The sequence below is a fragment of the Oncorhynchus tshawytscha genome, unplaced genomic scaffold (genome assembly GCF_018296145.1).
Source record: "Oncorhynchus tshawytscha isolate Ot180627B unplaced genomic scaffold, Otsh_v2.0 Un_scaffold_4_pilon_pilon, whole genome shotgun sequence".
Taxonomy (NCBI): Eukaryota; Metazoa; Chordata; class Actinopteri; order Salmoniformes; family Salmonidae; genus Oncorhynchus; species Oncorhynchus tshawytscha.
This window is the reverse complement of record NW_024609834.1, coordinates 1107826-1132047: the sequence shown is the minus strand read 5'-3', so window position 1 is coordinate 1132047 and position 24222 is coordinate 1107826. Positions and strand designations below refer to the sequence as shown.

The following is a 24222-nucleotide window of genomic DNA, read 5'->3' as shown; positions in this document are numbered from 1 at the left end:
CTTAAATAAGCATGCCACATTCAAAGAATGTTGAACTAAGAACAGATTTAGCCCTGGGTTCACTCCAGACTTGATTGCCCTTGACCAGCACAAAAACATCCTGTGGGGTACTGCATTAGTATTGAATAGCCCTCACGATATGCAACTTTTCAGGGAAGTTAGGAACCAATATACACAGGCTATTAGGAAAGCAAAGGCTAGCTTTTTCAAACAGAAATTTGCAACCTGTAGCACAAACTCCAAAAGGTTCTGGTACACTGTAAAGTCCATGGAGAATAAGAGCACCTCCTCCCAGCTGCCCACTATACTGAGGCTGGGAAACATTGTCACCACCGATAAATCTACGATAATCGAGAATTTCAATAAGCATTTTTCTAAGGCTGGCCTTGCTTTCCACCTGGCTACCGCTACCCATATCAACAGCTCTGCACACCCCACAGCAACTTTCCCAAGCCTCCCCCATTTCTCCTTCACCAAATCCAGATAGCTGATGATCTGAAAGAGCTGCGAAATCTGGACCCCTACAAATCAGCTGGGCTAGACAATCTGGACCCTCTCTTTCTTAAATTATCTGCCACAATTGTTGCAACCCCTATTACTAGCCTGTTTAACTTCTCTTTCGTATTATCTGAGATCCCTAAAGATTGAAAAGCTGCTGCGGTCACCTCCCTCTTCAAAGGGGGGGACACTAGACCCAAACTTTTACAGACCTATATCTATCCTACCCTGCCTTTCTAAAGTCTTCGAAAGCCTAGTTAACAAACAGATCACTGACCATTTTGAATCCCACCGTACCTTCTCCGCTATGCAATCTGGTTTCTAAGTTGGTCATGGGTGCACCTCAGCCACGCTCAAGGTCCTAAACGATATCATAACCACCATCAATAAAAGACAGTACTGTGCAGCCATCTTCATCGACCTAGCCAAGGCTTTCGACTCTGTCAATCTCCACATTCTTATCGGCAGACTCAAAAGCCTTGGTTTCTCAAATGACTGCCTTGCCTGGTTCACCAACTACTTCTCAGATAGAGTTCAGTGTGTCAAATCAGAGGGCCTGTTGTCCAGATCTCTTGCAGTCTCTATGGGGGTGCTTGTTGAGAACTTGTTCTCAACTGGCCTACCTGGTTAAATAAAGGTGAAATATAAAAAACTAGCACAATTTCGAACTTATTTGCATTCGTTTTTACTTACACTTGTATGTTAACTTCTCCATTGATGTTGTTTTTAAGTTTTCACTGACTTTTCTTAGCGGACGTACAATCGTCGCAAATTTAATTATGGGGTGTTTCAGGCCCCGGAGTGAACATAATTGTACACTCGCAAAGCCGATTAAAACGAGGGCTGAGGGGCTTACGTTGCAAACGTCCCTTGCTTGGCTAATCATTTGGACCGCCCTCCAAGATGGCGACAGGGATTCCCCCAAGGGCATAAGGCGAGGGTAAGTGGACGAGGGTGTGTCTTTTAAGTGTTTGGACTGCCACCCTTGTTAGTCTATCCATAATCTTTGCTTTAACTAACTTTGCACCCTGACATGATTTGGTCAAAGGGGTAAATGTTCAGCTGTTGTAATATAGAGCAGGCTCAACTTGCCCGGCTGATATAAATTGTCCAACTTGCACTTAAAACAGGGTTTCCCAAACTGGGTCCTGGGGCCCCCACTGGGTGAAAATTATTTGAATCTGCTACACAGCGGATTCAAATAATCAAAGCTTGATGATGAGTTAGTTATTTGAATCAGCTGTGTAGTGCTGGGGGAGAGGGGCACAGGACCATGTTTGGAAACCCTGACTTAAACAATGGGGGATGAACCAGAAAGATCAGTTTTAGGCTATGCCTATTGGAATTCCTTGCGGTATCGTTGTTTTCAGTAAAATATTTTTAGCTGGGCCAATTTTAGAGCAGACTCAACTTGCCCGACTGCTCAGTTCACTTGCCCCAGGCAACAGGGCAACCCTTAAGGTCCCTGCTACAACTAGGTTGTAGAGTTTTTGTAGTTTTACCTGGTTACCGTCCGGAGAGAAGAAAAATGTCCCCACCACTCTGGGACCTGTGGTGCCACCTTTGAAGATGACATGTAGGCTATATATCCAGCTCTTATACTAAAGCACCTACATTGTTCTCAATACTGTCATTTATAATCCTTTAAGGGATTTAATTTGAATTAGTTTGTCTTGTGATTCACTCACTCTAAAGGTGACTGTTAAACTATTATGTAAAATGTACATAATCTACTAATATTTTTCTACAGTTATCAAAGTACTAGAATATTTCTGATCGTTCTCACAAGGCATCCCCTCATCTTTAACATTACAAAACATTTAATCCAAACTTGCAATAGGAAAATTGTCCAAATGAAGCACTAGTCAACAGTGTTAGAGGTATTCAGCTGTGTGTGGTTGTTTCGCTCCAGTTAAAGGGGCAATCCTTAGTTTTGGTAAAAAGCTGAGGGATGGGGCAGGAGAAATGTAACCACTCAAAATTATAGACAGAACTATGGATACAAGGACTGACCATGCATGATATCAAAATTATAGTTATAACCAAACATAAACAAACATTTAAAACATGGTTATATTTACTTTGTTTACAAACATTGTAGTAAAACAAGCTGATATTTTGAGTTCTGATGGGGTATGACAGTTTAACTAAGCTCATGAGGTATTTACAAGTTATATTCTTCAAGAATCAATGGTTACATATAATTAATTTATAAGTCCAAAAATTGATATAGCAACTGCAGATTGCCCCTTCAATGAATAAGTCTTTGCATTTGTATCCAATTGATTGAATTGGAATTGTTGATTGTTAATATGTCTGGTCTTTCTTTTCACCAAAGAGTTCTGTCTCTGCCCAGCTGGGAGGCTGGCTTGTATCATGCACTCTCCTTGGGCAGCCCGTCAGATCCAAGCAGATGCTCACTAGGGTCCTCCACCACGCGAGGTCCAGGTCCAGCCTTATACACAAATCAGAAATAATCCCTCAGACAAACCAACTTAATATCACATCAAAATGTATCATATCCATACATAATGTGTGCGTTTATAGGATCTGCATTCCTGCTGATTTCCTGTAAGCCCGTTGGAGAGAGCATCAAGCTCGCTCCGCAAAACCTTCCACTACGCCAACCCGCAGAGATGCACAGGAAACGGGCAAAGGACCCGGAGGGTGCTGCCTATGTGTATGTGTGTGTGTGTGTGTGTGTGTGTGTGTATGTATGTATGTATGTATGTATGTATGTATGTATGTATGTATGTATGTATGTATGTATGTATGTATGTATGTATGTATGTATGTATGTATGTATGTATGTATGTATGTATCTGTGTGTGTGTATGTACCTTGGTGCTGATTATATAGCTGATTCCCTTCACCATGGGCTCCATACCAATGGCCTGCTTCAGCTCCTCAGATAGTGTTGTTGGGGCAACCGGAAGACCCTTTAGAAACCTGACGTGGGACAGGTAAAGTCACAGGAGGGAGTGTTGTCTGACTGTCTGAGTGTGTGTTTGTGAGAAACTCACTGTCCTCCGTTGGTCTCTGGTGGGAATAAATGTTTGACCACCTGGACAAACTCTTCCACATTCTGCTGAAGAGTGTAGATCACTGCATTGGGACCTGCATCAAATGTGTATGCCACCTGGTGGAGAAGAGAAAACACAGGTCACTGCTTATACTCATGAAAAGAACTCTGAACCAAAGTTATAGCTTTGTTACAGCAGTGTTATAACAGTGTCAGCAGAAGGAGGGATGTGATGCTGCACTAGTCCTCTGAGACTCATGAAGAAGTACTAGGTCATAGACGCGGCAAAGAGGTCAATAGAACGCAGACCATGGGGGATAGAAGAAGGATGCCAGATCGGTGCACAACAAATCTGATCTAGCAAAGTGGATATTCGTCAAATCCGTCATGATCAATGTATTCTAACAGGCCCACAACGTGTTTACAAAGTCTGATTTGGATATACTGTTTTCACTGCATAACATTTCAGGTTTAGAAGAAGTGACTGCTAAATGCTAACTCCCATTCATATAAGCTGGTAGCATAGAGACATCAGTGGTGGTAGTCAAAGTCATTTTTTAACTGTAATGCAGTTGATTGGTGATGATGACATGAACATGTACTGAAATTGACATCAATACAAGCATTATACTCTGATTTTTACCACAACATTGTGTGAAATACACATAAACAACAGCCTAAATATAGGCTAATTTCGCTTAGGGGAAATAAGGAGATTCTGGATCTTTCCCTGGCATTTCCACTGTTTTGGTCAAGATCCATTGACTTCTTTACCACATCCATACTTGGGCTTGTTAACACATTTTCTATTCCTCTTGAACTGTAGAAATACTACCAGTTTCATATCTCTATTTCATAATCTCAGAATATAAACAAGTACTGCAACTTGTTCTGCTTCTTAGCTTAGACCCCTTGTAGAACTGTCAATGTTCCATATGACTAGCACATTTCCATGACTAAAAGAAAGAACTAACTCCCTGATGGTGCTCACCTTTGTTTCCCTGTAGTGACGGTTATAGCGGTGCACAAGGTTGATAACACGGCGCGACACGTCGTTGAGGTAGAAGATGGGTGGGTAGGTGTCCAGGCAGGTGGCATGGAACTGATTGCTATCCTTCATGGTCAGCTCAGCGAACGCAGTAAAGTCCCTCTTATGTACAGCCTCAATCATCTCCTTCATCCTGGCTGGGACCACAGAGTCTGCCCGGTGCTGAGGGGGAGAGCACAAGGGTTAAGGGTAAGGGTTAATAACTTTGTGTGTGTGTGTGTGTGTGTACCTTCAGGAGACTGCTCGTCTCTACACTAGTTTGCATGCCGGAAGTGCTGCCAACTGGTTTCCGCTCAGCACTGACCTAAAAAGAGAGAGGGAGACAGAGAGATGGGGGTGTTGAGATTATTAAAGAAATGGGAGAAATGTATATGCCAACATTTGCTCCAGAAAAAGCCATCTTTAGTAATGATCAGAGAGACCTACCACCAGTACAAGGACCCTGAGCTCAGGCCAGTGAGTCTCTGGCTCCACCTGCTGGGCCAGACTGTCCTTGCCATCTCCTTGCTGGCCCATAATCCACTGGACGAAGCCCCCATACATACTCCTACAGGCACTGCCTGAACCCTGCCTAGAAACCTCAGACAACTCCCCCTCCACTCCCATCACCCGGGACAGGGTGTACACTGGAACAGGAGAGTGGAGTGAGGAGACAAGATGGAGAGACAAAAGGAAAGTAAGGAGAAGAGGGATGAGGAGATGGAGACGGTACTTAAGTTCCCAACATTTAAAAAGCATAAAACTAGTTTCACACAAGCATTTACTTCATTTGATCTATTTAATGCTGTGTTGGGTACAAACCATTATGACGGGACACAGTTTCTTACCCAGACAGGCATAGCCGGCAGCAGAGGAGGCCAGTCCGGCTGCAGTTGGGAAGTTGTTGACAGAGCAGATGTGGACTTTATGGGACAAACCGGCCGTGTCTACATCAGCCTCCCCATCACTACGTCGCTTACGGGCCAGGCGCCGAACTGAGGAAGGAAACCACCAACAACAACACATCATTTCTTGTCCTCCCCTTTGCTCTCTTACTCTTCCCCCTCTACTCTCTCCCTCTATCATATCATTGCATATAGTGACTCACTCTCCCTAAGGCAGGACTGTAGTCTGGGCTGGGTTATGTCCTCCTCTTTGCCGTTGAGCCAGATACGATCCTCCTGGAACGACCTGCTGCACGCCACTGTTGTGGTTGTTTTGAGCTGGGAGGAATAAGGACACAAGGCAGAAATCGTTAGTTTTTGTTGTTTTAACAAAACAGTAATATTTTGCCACTTGCTGAGTGTCTGGTGTACAGTATTAGTCTTACCTGGTCTTGATGTAATGTGACACTCAAAGATGAATTTATGGGTAGAATCAACTCTTCATCCCTCTTCCCCCCTTTGAAACAGCAATAACAACAAAGCATTTACAATTTAATACATAGTTATTTTCAAAGATTGTACAGAGAACATTCCTTTCACATCATTGTGGCAATACATTTGTCATGTACCAATGCACACACACCAAAGCGTGGCTAGAAGTGGCTACAGTGTTGCAAGCAAGCATTTCATTGATTCAATCAATGTTACAGTTTTACATTACATTAAGCTAGATGTGGTTGACAGTGTTCTTTGGTTGACATGTCTGTAGTGGATTATACGAAAATACAATACTCACAGTATTTGATGACAGCGATATTCACAGGCGCACTGCATGTTACCATTGTGAGCTTTTTGCCGCTGTCCTCGGACATTTTGATAAAGTAAAATCAGGAGCAATACAATAACAAAAAATACTATAAACGCGAGACTGTCTAATATTTTGAGATCCACTGATATAGTAATGTCTGCACAACCATAGAGCTTTACAAAACGTGTCTGTGGATTGGAGGGGGTAGAGCACGTGACTAAACCTCCCACCAATCAGCGCCACTCATGTACCGTGACTGAAACAAGGCAGCCAATCCTTTTGATCAGACCACGGTCGTCCGAAAATGAGGCCAGAGCCACATTTAGGGGGCGTATCTTGATCGCAGGCAGAAATACAGTAGTGACTGGATATTACGAATGATAGTGCCGGGTATATTTGACCATATACCGTATATTAACAGCTCTTGTGTTATGTTCTTCTTTTATATGAAATTATGGTTTCAGAGGAAAGAAAAAAAACAGTAATCTAGTGTATAATTATTGTTATTATAAGAGGAACACTTGTTTTTATGATCAAGAAGAATGACTCCTTGTCTGCTTTATCAATGCTGACATTGATTTATTGGGGTGAACGCTTTGAACATGAAACCAAATCTCCCATGAATTTATCTCCAGATATTTAGTAACATCATGCTTGTAAGAACATCAATGTACTGTCAGATATTGAGTATTACCTGTGGCAGGTGAACAATAGAATCAACCATTCATATATCTGTGGTCTCACCAGACACCTGTTCAATGTGAGTGAAGCAGGAAGTTCTTTAATTGCTGTTGTAAACTAACGATTGAGATAATTTAACAAATCCTGCTACAAATACATGTCTCAGCCTCTTAATGCACATACTGCATACATTTCAGCAGAGTATTTGAACCTAGTGAGTCAAAGCAACTATCTATTGCCAGCCTATACATTAGGATAGCCTAAGACACTACCTAGGAGGCCTTGTAAAGAAGATTGACTACATTTTAATACGAACTATATTTTTCTTACACCATTAAGTTAAGTGATTATACTTTTTTAATGAAAGCAAATGTAGTGCAAACCCATATGACCAATCAATGAGTCTTCAAGCACTCAGCTCACAGACAAAGTATCATCACGATAAAGCTGTTGATCATTTGTGGAATAAGCATTCAAATGTAAGGCTTTTTTATTTTTTAAATGTAAAACTGTTGGATACAGGTCAGCAAAATGTTACAAAAAAGAATGAATATACCCATGTGCTCTGTCCAATTTGATGTTTTCACTATTTACTGAGTAGCAGCAGACAGTATTCACAAAGCAGTCTCTAGAAAAATGCATCAGCAGCAATATACCCTAAGTTGAATTTTGTTCTGCTTCTTGTGGTGGAGAAAAAGTTAAACGTGGTGAAAATGGATATAAGAGAGAATATAGTAATGAGTTCCAGATGCACACGGGGGCTGATGTGATAACCCTGGGTGCATCACTAAGGCAGGGCCTTTGGCAAGTCAAAGACGGCCGCCAACGAACAGAGCCCTGCTCCAACCTATCCAGTCCTGAATCCCGCCCTAAGCCAGCCGTCTGACTGGTTCCTGAGCTCCTTTCAACGCATCAATCATCATCCTCATCGGAGTCCATCACCTTTCGTCGGTTGAACTGAGGGGAGGAAAGGGGATGCAGTCAGTTAAAAGTCTGAGATTGTGATACTGTATTTGATCCGTGGACTCACCTTGACAGTTGTCTTTTTTTCTGTTTGCTGACTAACTTTTTCTAGGATGTCGATCAAACCAGTCTCTGAAATCTGAAAAGAGACAATCCAAATGTAAGGAAGAACCAATAGCAGATGGGTCAAGAAAAAAATCTGAAAATTGCATGTGAATTCACAGGACAAAATATGGTCCTGCGTATGACTGCTCGGGGGCAATGCAGTCACTAGCGAAGAGAAAGAACCGTCAGGCTGTCTAAGTGGGTTTTTTTTCGGGCCGCGTAAGTCCAAACAGTGTAAAAAAATATATATAGTATACACTGAGTGTAAAAAACATTAGGAATAGCTGCTCTTTCCATAACTGACTGACTAGGTGAATCCAGGTGAAAGCTATGATCCCTTATTGATGTCACTTGTTAAATCCATGTCAATCAGTGTAGACGAAGGGGAGGAGACAGGTTAAAGAAGGATTTTTAAGCCTTGAGACAATTGAGACATGGATTGTGTAGGTGTGCTATTCATATGAGAGGGGACGCAGTCCCTATGTTGTATTGTTGTCTCTACCTTCTTGCCCTTTGTGTCAGGGACAAAGCAGATGTCCTAACCAACTTGCCAAAAGTTTAGTTTGTTAACAAGACATTTCTGGAATGGTTGAAAAACAAGTTTTAATGACTCCAACCTAAGTGTATGTAAACTTACAAGTAAAATCGCAGGAAATTAGCTTTAAAACTGCAAAAAGTTATTTCAGCTCCATGGAGAACTTTGTAGAATTGCAGGAAATTGGCTTAAAAATGGACACATTTCTCTACACCGCCAAGATGGGGGCCTCTAAAATGTTATTTTGTTTAAACGTACGTTCAATGATATATGTCCACATATGCTTTAGGTCCAGTTCTCTCACCTTTCCTCCCAGCTGGCCCATGCGGGCCATCTGTATGAGGTAATTCTCCACTGCTTTGGCCTTCTCTGGCTTCACCAGAGCCAAGTTACTCACTGCAACAAAACATAGCAGGCTTTTAGGCAATGGAGTCACCTATTGCTAAACCAGGCGTAGGTGCTGAAGGTTCCAATATCAGATCAATGATTCATTTAAACCAGGGGGATATGAAAGACCTACATCTGGCGCGGGCGGACTGGTCTAGAACCTGAGCCAGTATGGAGTTCCTCATCTCTGTTTCCCTGTGAAAAGACAGTACAGAAGATTATAGTTAGGCCACAATGGCTACGTTTACACATGCAGCCCAATTGGGCTGCCTGTGTAAATGAAGCCAATTGATTTATCACATTGACTAGCTTTATAAATAGTCTGTCACACAGTTATTCATAAACCAGAGCTGCAAAGTGCAGGTCAAGACATGCAACATTAGCAAACTACTGTGAACTAAACCAACAACAGGGGAGACATCTGTGTCTCTGAAATGTAGCTACACTCAGCGCTGAGTTGTGAATGCATGACGGGAATAAAAGTTTAGATGGATAAATAATGAAGACCAACTTCTGTTTGGCCTCCTGCTGCCCTTGCTGGTCATTTGAGGAGTCCTGGGAAGGGAGGGGAGAAAAGAGACAGTCAAAGTCCACTCCTTTCTTTAGTTGTTTAAACATGTTTATTTTTAAACAACAAGAGAACAGACCAGCCAACAGGCTACTGTATCACATCGTACACATCGGCTCTCTCTTGAAGTGCAGCCTAATATTGATGTGAATATTTCACACCCTTGGCGAAGAGACTAGATCTTTGAACAACAGTTTAAACTGTACCAACACGTGGTTCCTGAAAACAACCCGTTGCCCCCTCCCCTATCCCTACTCCTTTGGAGTTTGCTGATCTGAAAGAGCCTATTGGTAGACTGGGTGGAGCCATCCCCATATTGATTACATCTGCCCAGTTCCTTCAAACCAAGCCTACCTCAAGAGGGACAGGGATAGGGAGTGGGACACAATTAACTGTAGTATAGTAGAATACAAAGTTAATATTTACAGGTTTCTGGAAAATATTTTTATACAAAGCTTACAAAATAATACTTTTTATTTTATTTTAAGTTTAACATATAAGCTTCACTCAAGCTTGATAACCATGTCCCAAACCATTCACAATACATCATGGTTCTGGCATTCAAACATTTTGCTATTCATTTATTGCAAACATACTTGGGTCACATTACTCAAGGAGCACAGACACAACTGCCAGACATGCTGCATTGCTCAGTCCAGGTCATTAATTACACAGCCTTTTGCCATGTCACCGCCATCACACAATGTAGCACAATGTAGCATCACACAGTAGCTGTACAGCAGCTTACCACCGGACTCATTTGGTTCCAAGACAGACTCTGAAAAATTAGCAACTCAAACTCAATGACAATATCTCTGTTGGATGAAAGGATTCCTAGTGTGACTATGTCCATCCCATTCCCAATCTTTTGATTGATAATCTCTGTCATCATGTCACTCATATTGAGGTATAACTCATTCATAAACACTAACTACCTTTAGCGCCTATTGACAATAGTATCTTCTGGCTGGGGGAGTTTTGTTAAGAGCCCCGACACTCATTGCGGATGTTAAAACGCATTACTTGCGGTACGGTTTTGGAAACATAAGTCACATGTCTTTCATATATGCGAGAAATAATAATAAATCCCCCCCAAAATAAAAGGTTAAATTACTACACACCTTAATTAATGTTTTTATTATTAACCTTTATTTAACCAGGGGAACTCATTGAGACCATGGTCTCATTTCCAATGGTGCCCTGAGAACAACAGTTCAAGCAATGTGAACAACAATTCCAGCATGATCACTACAAAGTTACAACATTTCAAATCAATTGTTACATTCAAAAGGTTAGTAGAAACAAATATATACAATCAATCAAAACCAGTGCAGTTTTCATTGGTCACATTTTTTATTATAGCCATAAATTCACCTTTTGGGACCAAAGAATCAAGTTTTAGAGTGACCTGTTGGACATTCCAGGACGGAGGGGCATAGTAACTAAAATCAGTCTTCCCTAACTCAGAGGAGACCCATGGAATCTCTAGTACCAACCAGTCTTGAGACAGAGTATTATACTTACCAGATTTCCTATTTAGAAGTGAGATGAGGTAGTATGGGAGTTTTTGGAGAAGTGCTTTATTTATTAATATTAGCCAATGTTGGGTCCTTCTGTTACTCAGAGACTCCCATCCAACAGAACTATATAAGAGAAAATGATGCGTACAGAAATGATCACCAATGATAAAATGAAAGGCTTAGCTGTAGACTGTATCTAGAGGTTTTAACAGAGGCTGCCGTATGCATGAAGATTGAGTCGCCATAGTCAATTACTGGGAAGTGTTGCTTGAACAATCTTCCCCCTATCTTCAAAAGTGAGACAATTTATTTCTATACAGGCAGTGGCGTTTATACTTGTCACATATCAGTTTGGAAACAATGTTAAAAACAATTGACTTAATAAAGCTGCATACAAACATGGTCCCTTTTCTGCTTTCTTGACTAAGACAGCTCCAAAATGCAGGTGTTTCAGCCTAGCTCAGTGCTTTCTGTGGTGGAAGGGCAGCCAGCAGAAAATATTGAGCATAGGGGTTGGTAATAGAGGTCGACCGATTCATCGGAATGGCCAATTAACTAGGGCCGATTTAAAGTTTTCATAACAATTGGTAATCACCAATTTTGGACACCGATTGTGGCCGATTACATTGCACTCCACGAGGAGACTGTGTGGCAGGCTGATTACCTGTTATGCGAGTGCAGCAAGGAGCCAAAGTCAGTTGCTAGCTAGCATTAAACTTATCTTGTAAAAAACAAATCTATCTTAACATAATCACTAGTTAAACTAGTAATATCATCAACCATGTGTAGTTATCTAGCTTGTCCTGCGTTGCATATAATCAATGTGGTGCCTGTTAATTTATCATTGAATCATAGCCTACCTCGCCAAACGGGTAATTTAACAGGAGCATTCGAGGAAAAAAAAGCACTGTCGTTGCACCAATGTGAACCTAACCATAAACATCAACGTCTTTCTTAAAATCTATACTCAAGTATAGATTTTTAAACCTGCATATTTAGTTAATATTGCCTGGTAACATGAATTTCTTTTAACTAGGGAAATTGTGTCACTTCTCTTGCGTTCTGTGCAACAGAGTCAGGGTAGATGCAGCAGTTTGGGCCGCCTGGCTCGTTGCAAACTGTGTGAAGACTATTTCTTCCTAACAAAGACAGCTAACTTTGCCAAACGGGTGATGATTTAATAAAGCACATTTGCGGGAAAAAAAGCACAATCGTTGTACGAATGTACCTAACCATAAACATCAATGCCTTTCTTAAAATCAATACACAGAAGTATATATTTTTAAACCGGCATATTTAGTTAAAAGAAATCCAGGTTAACAGGCAATATTAAACTAGGGAAATTGTGTCACTTCTCTTGCGTTCATTGCACGCAGAGTTAGGGTATATGAAACCGTTTGGGCCGCCTGGCTCGTTGCAAACTAATTGCCAGAATTTTATGTAATTATGACATAACATTGAAGGTTGTGCAATGTAACAGGAATATTTAGACTTATGGATGCCACCCATTAGATAAAATACGGAACGGTTCCGTATTTCACTGAAAGAATAAACGTTTTGTTTTCGAAATGATAGTTTATGGATTTGACCATATTAATGACCTAAGGCTCGTATTTCAGTGTGTTATTATAATTAAGTCTATGAATTGATAGAGCAGTCTGACTGAGCGGTGGTATGCAGCAGCTTTCTTCTCCAACACTTTGTTTTTGCATTATTTAAACCAAATTGAACATGTTTCATTATTTATTTGAGACTAAATTGATTTTATTGATGTATTATATTAAGTTAAAATAAAAGTGTCCATTGTTCATTCAGTATTGTTATAATTGTCATTATTACAAATATAGATTTTAAAAAATATATATTTTTAAATTATTATTATTATAATTTCAAATCTATTTAAAAAAAATATATATTATTTATTTTTAAATCTGCCGATTTATCGGTATCGGCTTTTTTTGGTCCTCCAATAATCCAGTATCGGCGTTGAAAAATCATAATCGGTCAACCTCTAATAATGAGTTTGCCCCACAAAGATTTACATGCTAAAATCGCCACTGTTATAAAGGAAATCAGTCTTTACTTGCAACTTTTTGTTTTTTTAAAGGCCAACTTATCATCAATCCAAATGCCTAGCTACTTATAAATGGAGAACTAGCATAATTTGGGCTCCTCTCAAGGTCTTTAAAATCAATTTTACAACACCTGGAGAAAAACAAACTTGGTTTTATCAACATTCATTTAACCTGTTAAGCTTCCCCCTACTTTTTCGGAAATTCTGTTAAAAATCGCGCAACATTTTGGCGTCCTGCTACTCAGGCCAGGAATATAGTATATGCATATGATTAGTATGTGTGGATAGAAAACACTCAGACGTTTCCAAAACTGTTTAAATCACGGCTGTGACTATAACAGAACGTCTGTTTCATCGAAAAGCGCAGGAAAATCTGATCACTGGAGATGGGAAAAAAATATCCATGCGCCACTCCCATGAATTGTTAAAGGTGAACCGTAATATATGAGGCCAAGCTTGCAGTACCTACAGCTTCCACAGGGTGTATAGAGTCTCCTCATTTGAATCTGAATTGATTCTTGGTAGATCCGACCAAAGGGAACCGATTCTCTCCGACCACCGACCCGAGGCATTGTCTCTGTGTTTTTCCGGACATTTTTCCACACGGCAGGCTATCGAATTTACATCGCCTCCTGATGATTTTTATAGCTTATTAACGTGTAGTTATACCTAAAGTTGCATTAGAAAGGTATTTCGAAGTGTTTTGTGAAAGTTTATCGTCGAATTTTTAACTTTTAAAAATGACGTTACGTTATGAAACGCTCTTTTTTTCCGTTTTCCACACAGTCTTCATAGATCGATATCTAGGCTATATATGGACCGATTTAATCCAAAAAAAGACCCAGTATTGATTATGGGACATCAAGGTGTGCAAAGAAAGAAGATGGTCAAAGGTAATTAATGTTTTATATTTTATTGTGCGGTTTGTGTAGCGCCGACTATGCTAATTCTTTTGTTTACATCCCCTACGGGTCTTTTGGGGTGTTGCATGCTATCAGATAATAGCTTCTCATGCTTTCGCCGAAAAGCATTTTAAAAATCTGACACGGTGGCTAGATTCACAATGACTGTAGCTTTATTTCAATACCAAACATGTGTATTTTAATGAACGTTTGCGTTTTAACTAATACTATTAGCGTGTAGCGTCGCGCATGTGCATTTCTAGAGCTCTAGGTGGGACGTCTGCGTCTCAAGTAAGCTCAAGAGGTCATTTAAGATCGGTAATCAATTCTTTAATTGACTCAAAGCCAAGCTGAAGGTCATGAATGGCTTGCTGCACTGAGGGGGCACATTAATAAATTACTCATCTGCATAGAGATGTAAGCCCCACTTATTATTATTCGGGGACAAACCAACATTATTTATGAAAATAGTGAACAGTAAAGGGCCTAGTATTGAGCCTTGTGGCACTCCTTTGGTTATGTTAAGAAAATTAGACTGAATGCCATCAATAGATATACATTGACCTCTGTCGTGCAGTTGCCTGGAAACCGGACGTTGAATTGCATTGAATCCTACATTGGGCAGAAATGTGCATTTCAGTCAAGAAAGTTTCCTCCACCAACCTCTACAAGCCAGAATGTTGAATAAAATAATATTACAGTGTACTTAACCGGTTGTATGTACAGTTGGTCCTTTTGGCAGTAGTAATGTGAAACAATATATCCACAGGAAAGTATAATTACATACATTTTTCAAAGCACTGGTAATGTGTTCAGAATTCTCACATGAAGCATGAGCAGAACAATGTAAACACATGCACGAGCTCGGCAAGTACGCACACATCTCGTGCATGTATTTTTGTCTTCTGTGAATGTTTCAGGTGATAGAAATCTGAGAAGCGCTTGCTGTACTAATTAGCTCTTTGCGCTTCGAACACCTGTGCGTAAACGGAAGACGGACACCAAAAGCTTTTGTCACTGAAAAAATACTGTCAGCTGCAACTGTTTTAAAATGTATTTTAATGTGATATGAAAGTTGAGGGCTTTATGTTTCTAGAACCATACCGCAATTGAAAATCGATTCAAGTGGGTTGGCGCCCTCCCTTGGGTTGTGCCGTGACAGAGATCTTGGTGGGCTATATTCGGCCTGGTCTCAGGATGGTAAGTTGGTGGTTGAAGATATCCCTCTAGTGGTGTGGAGGCTGTGCTTTGGCAAAGTAGGTGGGGTTATATCCTGCCTGTTTGGCCTTGTCTGGGGGTATCATCGGATGGGGCCACAGTGTCTCCTGACCACTTCTGTCTCAGCCTCCAGTATTTATGCTGCAGTAGTTTATGTGTCGGGGGCTAGGGTCAGTCTGTTATATCTGGAGTATTTCTCCTGTCTTATCCGGTGTCCTGTATGAATTTAAGTATGCTCTCTCTAATTCTCTCTCGGAGGAGGAGGACCTGAGCCCTAGGACCATGCCTCAGGACTGCTTTGCATGATGACTCCTTGCTGTCCCCAGTCCACCTGGCCGTGCTCCTGCTCCAGTTTCAACTGTTCTGCCTGCGGCTATGGAACCCTGACCTGTTCACCGGACGTGTTACCTGTCCCAGACCTGCTGTTTTCAACTCTCTAGAGACAGCATGAGCGGTAGAGATACTCTCAATGATTATCTATGAAAAGCCAAATGACATTTACTCCCGAGGTGCTGACTTGTTGCACTCTCGACAACTACTGTGATTATTATTATTTGACAATGCTGGTCATTTATGAACATTTGAACATCTTGGCCATGTCCTGTTATAATCTCCACACGGCACAGCCAGAAGAGGACTGGCCACCCCTCATAGCCTGGTTCCTCTCTAGGCTTCTTTGTAGGTTTTGGCATTTCTAGGGAGTTTTTCCTAGCCACCGTGCTTCTACACCTGCATTGCTTGCTGTTTGGGGTTTTAGGCTGGGTTTCTGTACAGCACTTTGATATATCAGCTGATGTAAGAAGGGCTATATAAATACATTTGATTTGATTTGAAATTTGATGGCTGTTTTGGCTGCCAGAGCCAACTCGCCTCTAAATAGAACATGTAAGGTCCTTGGACTAAAAGGAGTGATTTTAGGCTCATTTAGTCCAATATTGGGCTAATCTAGGTATATCTATTCAGTAAAGTGTTTTGCTTAATGAAGCTTTAGAAATCAGTGCCAAGCAGGATTGCTAGATAATCCAGACAGAGGGTGGGGCTACTAACAATGATGTTCAGTGATTGCTTCAAACTAGGTCTGAAAAACGGACATTCACACTACTCTCGCACATGTGCACCAAAACACATGCATGCGCACCAGGGGAGCAGTAGAGCGGGCACAAGATTCTCAACCCCAGAGGAGTGGGAGACGCGAGCGCCGAAGTCATTGTCCTGTTCATAAATTAAATGTATGTTTCGCCTATTCATAAATGTTGATTAAATCACATCACATAGCTTACTAGCTACTGGTAGTATAACTCGTGTCTCACTATGGCATGAGTTTACTAGCTAACGTTAGCTAGCTCTCAATCTACAGTATCTTATAAGTAACTACGTTAGCTAGTAAACTAGGTACTGAATTATCTGGCTGCTCTGCAAACATGCAATGAACAGTATTAGAACATTCGTTAAAGATGGTGATAGGTTAAAATACTCTAAACTTGAGCTATAAGGCTAACACTAGCTAGCTAGCGACAGACTGAACAGTGGATCTTCATATATGGTCGGAACTATGCATTTTTGGTCCCCTCAGGCTCTCTCCTTACCCCGTGTTTTGACTGCAGTTCGGCCATGCGTTGCCGCCTGATAGCCTCCAATTCGTCGTCTGCCATTGTGTTCGAATAGATAGAAAATAGGTCTTATCAATGGTAAAATAAGAAAATCTGTCACTTCACGAGTCTTGTGGAACTGTTTCGTTAGGGGCCGGGCCCTGCTTCAGTATAATGTAATCGATCTCAGAATAATCCAATATGCATCCAGAATAAAGCAATCGAGCCACAAAAGGATGATATCGTAGACATGATCTGTCTGGACAGTTTAGGCCTGTCCATCAACCAGTCACACTTACAACATAAAATATAATTAAATTAGTCATACATAAACATAAGATTGTAATTGTTTATTTTGCTATCTAGATTTTCCAAAATGAATTTCAGGACACAAAAATGGGTAATCAATATTCTGAAGGTAATGGCACACATCACAACCCCACTGTCCAATAAAGCTTAGGCATTTTGTTAATATCAGATCAAACATTAAAAACAAGTGTTTGCTATCATCGATTGGTCCAAAAAGGCAAGTGAAACAAATGACTGGGATCTCTGAGAGCCTTGGATGACAGGATAACAACTGTTACTGGTAGAAATGTACCACATAAAGGATACTGTTCTTGTGTTCTGTACTCAATAACTATAACAGTATAACTAGTATTAGACAAGAGTGCTTTCTTAGGTACATTTCTACCTACAATAACTGAAGGATGACTTTAAACCACCTGAATAGGCCCGGGTGACAGGTCTCGGGTCACAGTCAGCCAGGGGCGCGTTCAGCAGGACACCACGTTTTGGAACGTTCAGATGTTTATTCTACATAACATATTTCTATCTGACATGTAGAACAAGGAATCATGTCAACTCTGGTCATGGCATTTCTATCTGCAACATTCAACAATGTTTAATCTCTCGTGGACAGACTTCATAAACATAAATGGTTCTGTAGATCTGGCATGATAAAACGGGATGAGTGAGATAATGAGCAGCATTAGTTCAGGTGATTTGGATTAATGACGATTTCACAGGTGTTAGCATCTTTCAAATTTTGGAAGGGGAGGGGATATTTAAACCATAGACTTGCCCGTAACTTGCAAAGAGAGAAGGGTGGAGATCTTCGTTCCGGTTCCGATCTCTTCCCTTAAAACATATGGACCCGGAACTTAATCAAGCATCTGACAATTACGCAAGACATTAGTTCTGGGTTAACCGAGAATAGACAACGTTTGACAACTGAATGTGGCCCAGGTGAGAGATGGTGAGTGGGGGTGAGTGACAGACTCTCTAGCTCCCCCGGTAGGTAGTGTAGGAGAAGCGGCTGCAGAGCAGAGGAACATGGAACTTCTGACTGTGGTCCGTTATGGTGAAGACTATCTGCAGATAAACACAGACCACCAATGTGTTAGTAACCACTCAGCCGATCAATCGGAGCTACCGAAACATTTACCGTTCAGTTAGCACTCGCAGAGCTGACAAGGAAATAAACAGAAGCTGATTCTGTAGATATAAAGACACATTCATGTCTAACTTTATACGTATGTCCAACTGTCATACATTTAAATGCACACATTCTTTATGATAAAAGCATTGAAGACTGTCTTCAACTAACCTCAACGTATGGGTAGAAAGAGGTCTCTCCCAGACTCCCCCAGTATTGGCCCGTCTCAAAGCGCATCTTGTACACTGCTGGAGTGAAAGTTTCTCTGGTGATGAGCCCTGGGCAGCGCCCATCATCATTAGTAGTCCTGAGAAGAAATTATTTAAAATTATATACAATACTGAATACAGTGGACATTGGTTTGATGTGATCCTGAAATAAGCCTTGGCTCATTAACATTACTACTGGTATATATTCATATTTGATAATATTATGCAGCCCTACTGAAAGAGGCTGTAGGGGTGAATCTGAAATTGATAAAACAATTACTAAATGTGTATTTGTCTATTATATTGATTATTATGGAGCTGCTAAGAAATTATTGTGTTAATTTCCATTCTATGTCTATGTTAACTGGTGCTACAGCACTCTCTGTGGTGAGGTTACCCTGTGGTGAGAAGGTTCCAGAGTGAAGTGGAGGGATCCATGCGATGCAGGCTGAGGGCCATGTGGGCTCCAGGGACGCCCATCCCGGTGTTCAGGACGTGAGTGGTCAGGGGGCTGTATGGAGCTGCCATCTCTGCACACTACAGCGCATACACCGACAGCATAGTGAGTAAATATTATGGACATTTGGCTACTGTAATTTTGCACACTATATACAGAAAGCTGTAGGCTAACTGTAGCCTATAAATTATTTATTATTTAGGTTAAAATAGAAGTTAGGCCTAGCTGAACGCTTAATGTCTATGAGATGAACTAACCCAACATTTGTTATATTTTCCCATCTTTTACTTTCGCTTTATTATTTTCTTGAATTTCATTACAATCCTGCAGACAAACGAATGTCACATGCCAATAATTTCGGTTAAAACACTATTTCTGAAAATCAAAAGCAATATATTAGCCTACCGTGTATTCGTCCAAAAGATGATCCTTTATGTGCTGTAATCGGCTGGTACTCATGCGCGCTGATTTCAAAGTCATCCCAAACCAGTTTCCCCCTCTAGTGAAAAGTATGACATTTACGGTGAATTAACTGTAACAGATTTTAAGCACAAGTTCAAAACTCACGAGGATATTCATATGACTAGGGCTGCTGTTTGCTGTTGTAATTTACATGTCTCGTTGGGAGGGACATCAGCATTTGTTAATGGTTAAGAGTATGCAAACATCCCAGTAACAATTGGCCTTTTAACATTTTTGGAAACAGGCTTGGGTCAAAGTGCGTTTTAGCACACTTTAGATAAGTCCTTAATAATGATAAAAGTGAGGATTGTAGGCCTAAATGTCATTATTAGCATACTTGTGTAGCCTAACATCGTTTCAGTCAGGGTGAATAACATATGCCTACTGCTCTACACAGGGGAGCAAGCTTAAAAACATCCCAACACTGCTCTACACAGGGGAGCAAGCTTAAAAACATCCCAACACTGTTCTACACAGGGGAGCAAGCTTAAAAACATCCCAACACTGCTCTACACAGGGGAGCAAGCTTAAAAACATCCCAACACTGCTCTACACAGGGAGCAAGCTTAAAAACATCCCAACACTGCTCTACACAGGGGAGCAAGCTTAAAAACATCCCAACACTGCTCTACACAGGGGAGCAAGCTTAAAAACATCCCAACACTGCTCTACACAGGGAGCAAGCTTAAAAACATCCCAACACTGCTCTACACAGGGGAGCAAGCTTAAAAACATCCCAACACTGCTCTACACAGGGGAGCAAGCTTAAAAACATCCCAACACTGCTCTACACAGGGGAGCAAGCTTAAAAACATCCCAACACTGCTCTACACAGGGGAGCAAGCTTAAAAACATCCCAACACTGCTCCACACAGGGGAGCAAGCTTAAAAACATCTGCTCTATGAGTTGCTTGATTTTCCTTTCAATCCAGTTTAGAAGCTAGATATATATAATGTACAGTGCATTCAGAGGATTTCAGATCCCTTGACTTTTTCCACATTTTGTTATGCCTTATTCTAAAATTGATTACCTAGATTTCCCCCTCATCAATCAACACACAATACCCTATTATGACAAAGCAAAAACAGTTTTTGTTCGAAATGTTAGCAAAAATAAATAAAAACATTTCATTTACATAACTATTCAGACCCTTTACTCAGTACTTTGTTGAAGCTCATTTGACAGTGATTACACCCTCGAGTCTTCTTGGGTATGACACTACAAGCTTTGACACTACAAACATTTGTTTTTGCTTTGTCGTTATGGGGTATTGCGTGATGAGTGATGAGGGAAATGTTTTATTTAATCCATTTTTGAATAAGGCTGTAATGTAACTGTCAGGGATTTCCTCCTCTTCTTCCGAAGAGGAGAGGCGAAAAGGATCAGAGGACCAATATGCGGCGTGGTAAGTGTCCATGGTTCTTTTAATACATAAATGTGCACATGAACAACTGACTACAAAAACAAGAAACGTGTGAAAACCTAAAACAGCCCTATATGGTGCAAACCCAGAGACAGGAACAATCACCCACAAACACACAGTGACACCCAGGCTACCTAAGTATGATTCTCAATCAGAGACAACTAATGACACCTGCCTCTGATTGAGAACCATACTAGGCCGAAACATAGAAATACCCAAATCATAGAAAAACAAACAGACTGCCCACCCAACTCACGCCCTGACCACTAAATAAATACAAATACTACTAAATAAATACAAAACAAAGGAAATAAAGGTCAGAATGTGACAGTACCCCCCCCAAAGGTGCGGACTCCGGCCGCAAAACCTTGACCTATAGGGCAGGGTCTGGGTGGGCGTCTGTCCGCGGTGGCGGCTCTGGCGCGGGACGCGGACCCCACTTCACCATTGTCTTAGTCCGCTTCATTGTCCGCCTCCTTGGCTTTCTAACCATGGCCACCCCTCTCAATGACCCCACTGGACAGAGGGGCGGAAGCTCTGGACAGAGGGGCAGAAGCTCTGGACAGAGGGGCGGAAGCTCTGGACAGAGGGGCGGAAGCTCTGGACAGAGGGGCGGAAGCTCTGGACAGAGGGGCGGATGCTCGGGACAGAGGGGCGGAAGCTCGGGACAGAGGGGCGGAAGCTCGGGACAGAGGGGCGGAAGCTCGGGACAGAGGGGCGGAAGCTCGGGACAGAGGGGCAGGGGCTCTGGCGCCTCTGGGCTGAGGGGCTCTGGCGCCTCTGGGCTGAGGGGCTCTGGCGCCTCAGACTCCGGCAGCGGCGCCGGACAGGCGGGAGGCTCCGGCAGCGGCGCCGGACAGGCGGGACCACCTGCAGGGAGGAGACAGAGAGACAGCCTGGTGCGTGGGGCTGCCACAGGAACCACCAGGCTGGGGAGACCTTCAGGAGGCTTGGTGTTAGGAGGAGGCACCTGAAGGACCGGGCCGTGGGGAGCACTGGAGCTCTGGTGCGCAACCTTGGCACCACTTCCCCAGGCTGGACAACTACTTTAGCCCGGACCCTCCAGAGTGCAGTGCAGGCACAGGTTGAACCGGGCTGTGGGTAAGCACGGGAGATCTAGTGCTCACTACACGCACCTCTCCCTTAGGCTCCACTCCCACATTTGCCCGGCACGAGCGGAGCGCAGGCAGAGGACGCACTGCATCCTCCCAGCGCCCCGGAGACACAGCACGCAGAGCCGGCACAGGATAACCTGGACCAAAACTGCGTGCCAGCGACCAGACCCGCTGAGCAGGCACCATACGCCCTGGCTCGATGCCCACACTCGCATGGCACTCTCGGGGCTGCCCTATAGCGCACCGGGCTATGGGCACGTACTGGCGACACCGTGCGCTTAACCGCATAACACGGTGCCTGACCAGTAATGCGCTGCTTATAATAAGCCCGAGGAGTGAGCTCAGGTCTGCTACCTGGCTTAGTACCACACCTCATCTGCCCCCCAAACATTTTTTGGGGCTGCCTCTCGTACCTGTCGCACTGCCGTGCTGCCTCCGCATATCGCCGCCGCTCAGCTTTCGCTGCCTCCAGCTCTGCTTTGGGGCGGCGATACTCCCCAGCCTGTGCCCAGGGTCCCTCTCCGTTCAGTATCTCCTCCCATGTCCAGGAGTCCTGTGATGCTGGCCGCTGTTGTTGCTGCTGCTGCTGCTGTCGTCGCTGTCTTTTACCACACCGCTTGGTCCTTGGTTGGTGGGTGATTCTGTCAGGGATTTCCTCCTCTTCTTCCGAAGAGGAGAGGCGAAAAGGATCAGAGGACCAATATGTTTTGTTTGGTCAGGGTGTGATCTGAGTGGGCATTCTATGTTGTGTGTCTAGTTTGTCTGTTTCTGTGTTTGGCCTGATATGGTTCTCAATCAGAGGCAGGTGTTAGTCATTGTCTCTGATTGGGAACCATATTTAGGTAGCCTGTTTGGTGTTGGGTTTTGTGGGTGATTGTTCCTGTCTCTGTGTTTGCACCAGATAGGGCTGTTTTGGTTTTTCACATTTCTTGGTTTTGTTAGTCTATTCATGTATAGTTTCTTTATTAAAGAACCATGAATAATAACTACGCTGCGTTTTGGTCCGCCTCTTCTTCGACTCAAGAAAACCGTTACAGAATCACCCACCACAACAGGACCAAGCGGCGTGGTGACAGGCAGCGGCAGCAGGAGCAGCGATATAAAGACTTCTGGACTTGGCAAGAAATCCTCGACGGGAGAGGACCCTGGGCAAAGCCAGGGGAGTGTCGCTGCCCCAAGGTGCAGCAGGAGCAGCGCGAGGAGGAATGGACATGGGAGGACGAATTGGACGGAAAAGGACCCTGGGCACAGCTTGGAGAATATCGCCGCCCCAAAGAAGAGGCGGTCGAAGGCGGAGAGGCGCTGGTATGAGGAGGCAGCACGGCGGCGTGGATGAAAGCCCGAGAGTCATCCCCAAAAATGTATTGGGGGGAGGCACACAGGAAGTGTGGCGAAGCCAGGTAGGAGACCTGCGACAACTTCCTGTGCTTACCGGGGGCGAGAGAGAGACCGGGCAGGCACCGTGTTATGCGGTGGAGCGCACGGTGTCCCCAGTGCGGGTGCATTACCCGGTGCGGTACATACCAGCTCCGCGTATCGGCCGGGCTAGAGTGAGCATCGAGCCGGCTCTACGTATCTGGTCCCCAGTGCGTCTCCTTGGGCCGGCTTACATGGCACCAGCCTTGCGCTCGGTGTCCCCGGTTCGCCTGCATAGCCCAGTGCGGGCTATTCCACCTCGCCGCACTGGCAGTGCAACCGAGAGCATTCAACCAGGTAAGGTTGGGCAGGCTCGGTGCTTAAGAGCTCCAGTGCGCCTGCACGGTCCGGTCTATCCAGTACCACCTCCACCTCCAGCCCTCCGGTGGCAGCTCCCCGCACCAGGCTTCCTGTGCGTGTCCTCGGCCCAGTACCACCAGTGCCAGCACCACGCATCAGGCCTACAGTGCGCCTCGCCTGTCCAGCGCTGCCGGAGCCTTCCTCCTCTCCAGAGCAGCCGGAGTCTCCTGCCTGTTCGGCGCTGCCAGAGCTCCCGCCCCTCAGTCCAGAGGCGCTAGAGCCCCTCATTCCAGAGGCACCAGAGCTACTCAGTCCAGCGCTGCCAGAGCCTTCCTCTCCAGCATTGCCGGAGCCTCCCATCTGCCCAGCGCCGCCAGTGCCGCCAGTCTGCAAGGAGCCGCCAGTGCCGCCAGTCTGCAAGGAGCCGCCAGTCAGCCAGGAGCCACCAGTGCCGCCAGTTAGCCAGGAGCCGCCAGTTAGCCAGGAGCCGCCAGTCAGCCAGGAGCCGCCAGGATCCGCCAGTCAGCCAGGATCCGCCAGTGCCCCTCAGCCCAGAGGCGCCAGTGCCCCTCAGCCCCGAGCTTCCGCCCCTCTGTCCCGAGCTTCCACCCCTCTGTCCC

General features: G+C 43.6%; 3 protein-coding genes across 4 annotated transcripts; all 3 read right to left on the bottom strand.

The window, feature by feature from the left end:
- Nucleotides 1–2553: 2553 nt before the first annotated feature.
- Nucleotides 2554–6432, bottom strand: mvda (mevalonate (diphospho) decarboxylase a). Its single transcript, XM_024440316.2, has 10 exons — nucleotides 6228–6432; nucleotides 5878–5948; nucleotides 5656–5770; nucleotides 5396–5542; nucleotides 4995–5194; nucleotides 4798–4872; nucleotides 4512–4730; nucleotides 3522–3637; nucleotides 3339–3447; nucleotides 2554–2953 (listed from the first exon to the last, which is right to left on the bottom strand). Exons 1-10 carry the CDS (start codon nucleotides 6301–6303, stop codon nucleotides 2873–2875), a joined length of 1209 nt encoding a protein of 402 aa, XP_024296084.2. The 5' UTR covers nucleotides 6304–6432; the 3' UTR covers nucleotides 2554–2872.
- A 960-nt stretch (nucleotides 6433–7392) lies between these two features.
- LOC112263755 (programmed cell death protein 5) lies at nucleotides 7393–16972 on the bottom strand. 2 transcript variants are annotated; one of them, XM_024440314.2, is made up of 7 exons: nucleotides 16779–16972; nucleotides 10227–10256; nucleotides 9422–9465; nucleotides 9044–9105; nucleotides 8828–8919; nucleotides 7951–8022; nucleotides 7393–7877 (listed from the first exon to the last, which is right to left on the bottom strand). In XM_024440314.2, the coding sequence occupies exons 1-7, from the start codon at nucleotides 16842–16844 to the stop codon at nucleotides 7833–7835; spliced, it is 411 nt and encodes a 136-aa protein (XP_024296082.1). In that variant the 5' UTR covers nucleotides 16845–16972; the 3' UTR covers nucleotides 7393–7832. The 2 variants fall into 2 exon arrangements, with proteins under 2 accessions (XP_024296082.1, XP_024296083.1); XM_024440315.2 differs by lacking the exon at nucleotides 10227–10256 and having other exon boundaries at nucleotides 16779–16971.
- Nucleotides 16973–17116: 144 nt separating this feature from the next.
- On the bottom strand, nucleotides 17117–19518 carry uraha (urate (5-hydroxyiso-) hydrolase a). The gene is made up of 4 exons (XM_024440664.2): nucleotides 19291–19518; nucleotides 18826–18965; nucleotides 18391–18526; nucleotides 17117–18155 (listed from the first exon to the last, which is right to left on the bottom strand). The coding sequence occupies exons 1-4, from the start codon at nucleotides 19363–19365 to the stop codon at nucleotides 18066–18068; spliced, it is 441 nt and encodes a 146-aa protein (XP_024296432.1). The 5' UTR covers nucleotides 19366–19518; the 3' UTR covers nucleotides 17117–18065.
- Between the last annotated feature and the right edge of the window lie 4704 nt (nucleotides 19519–24222).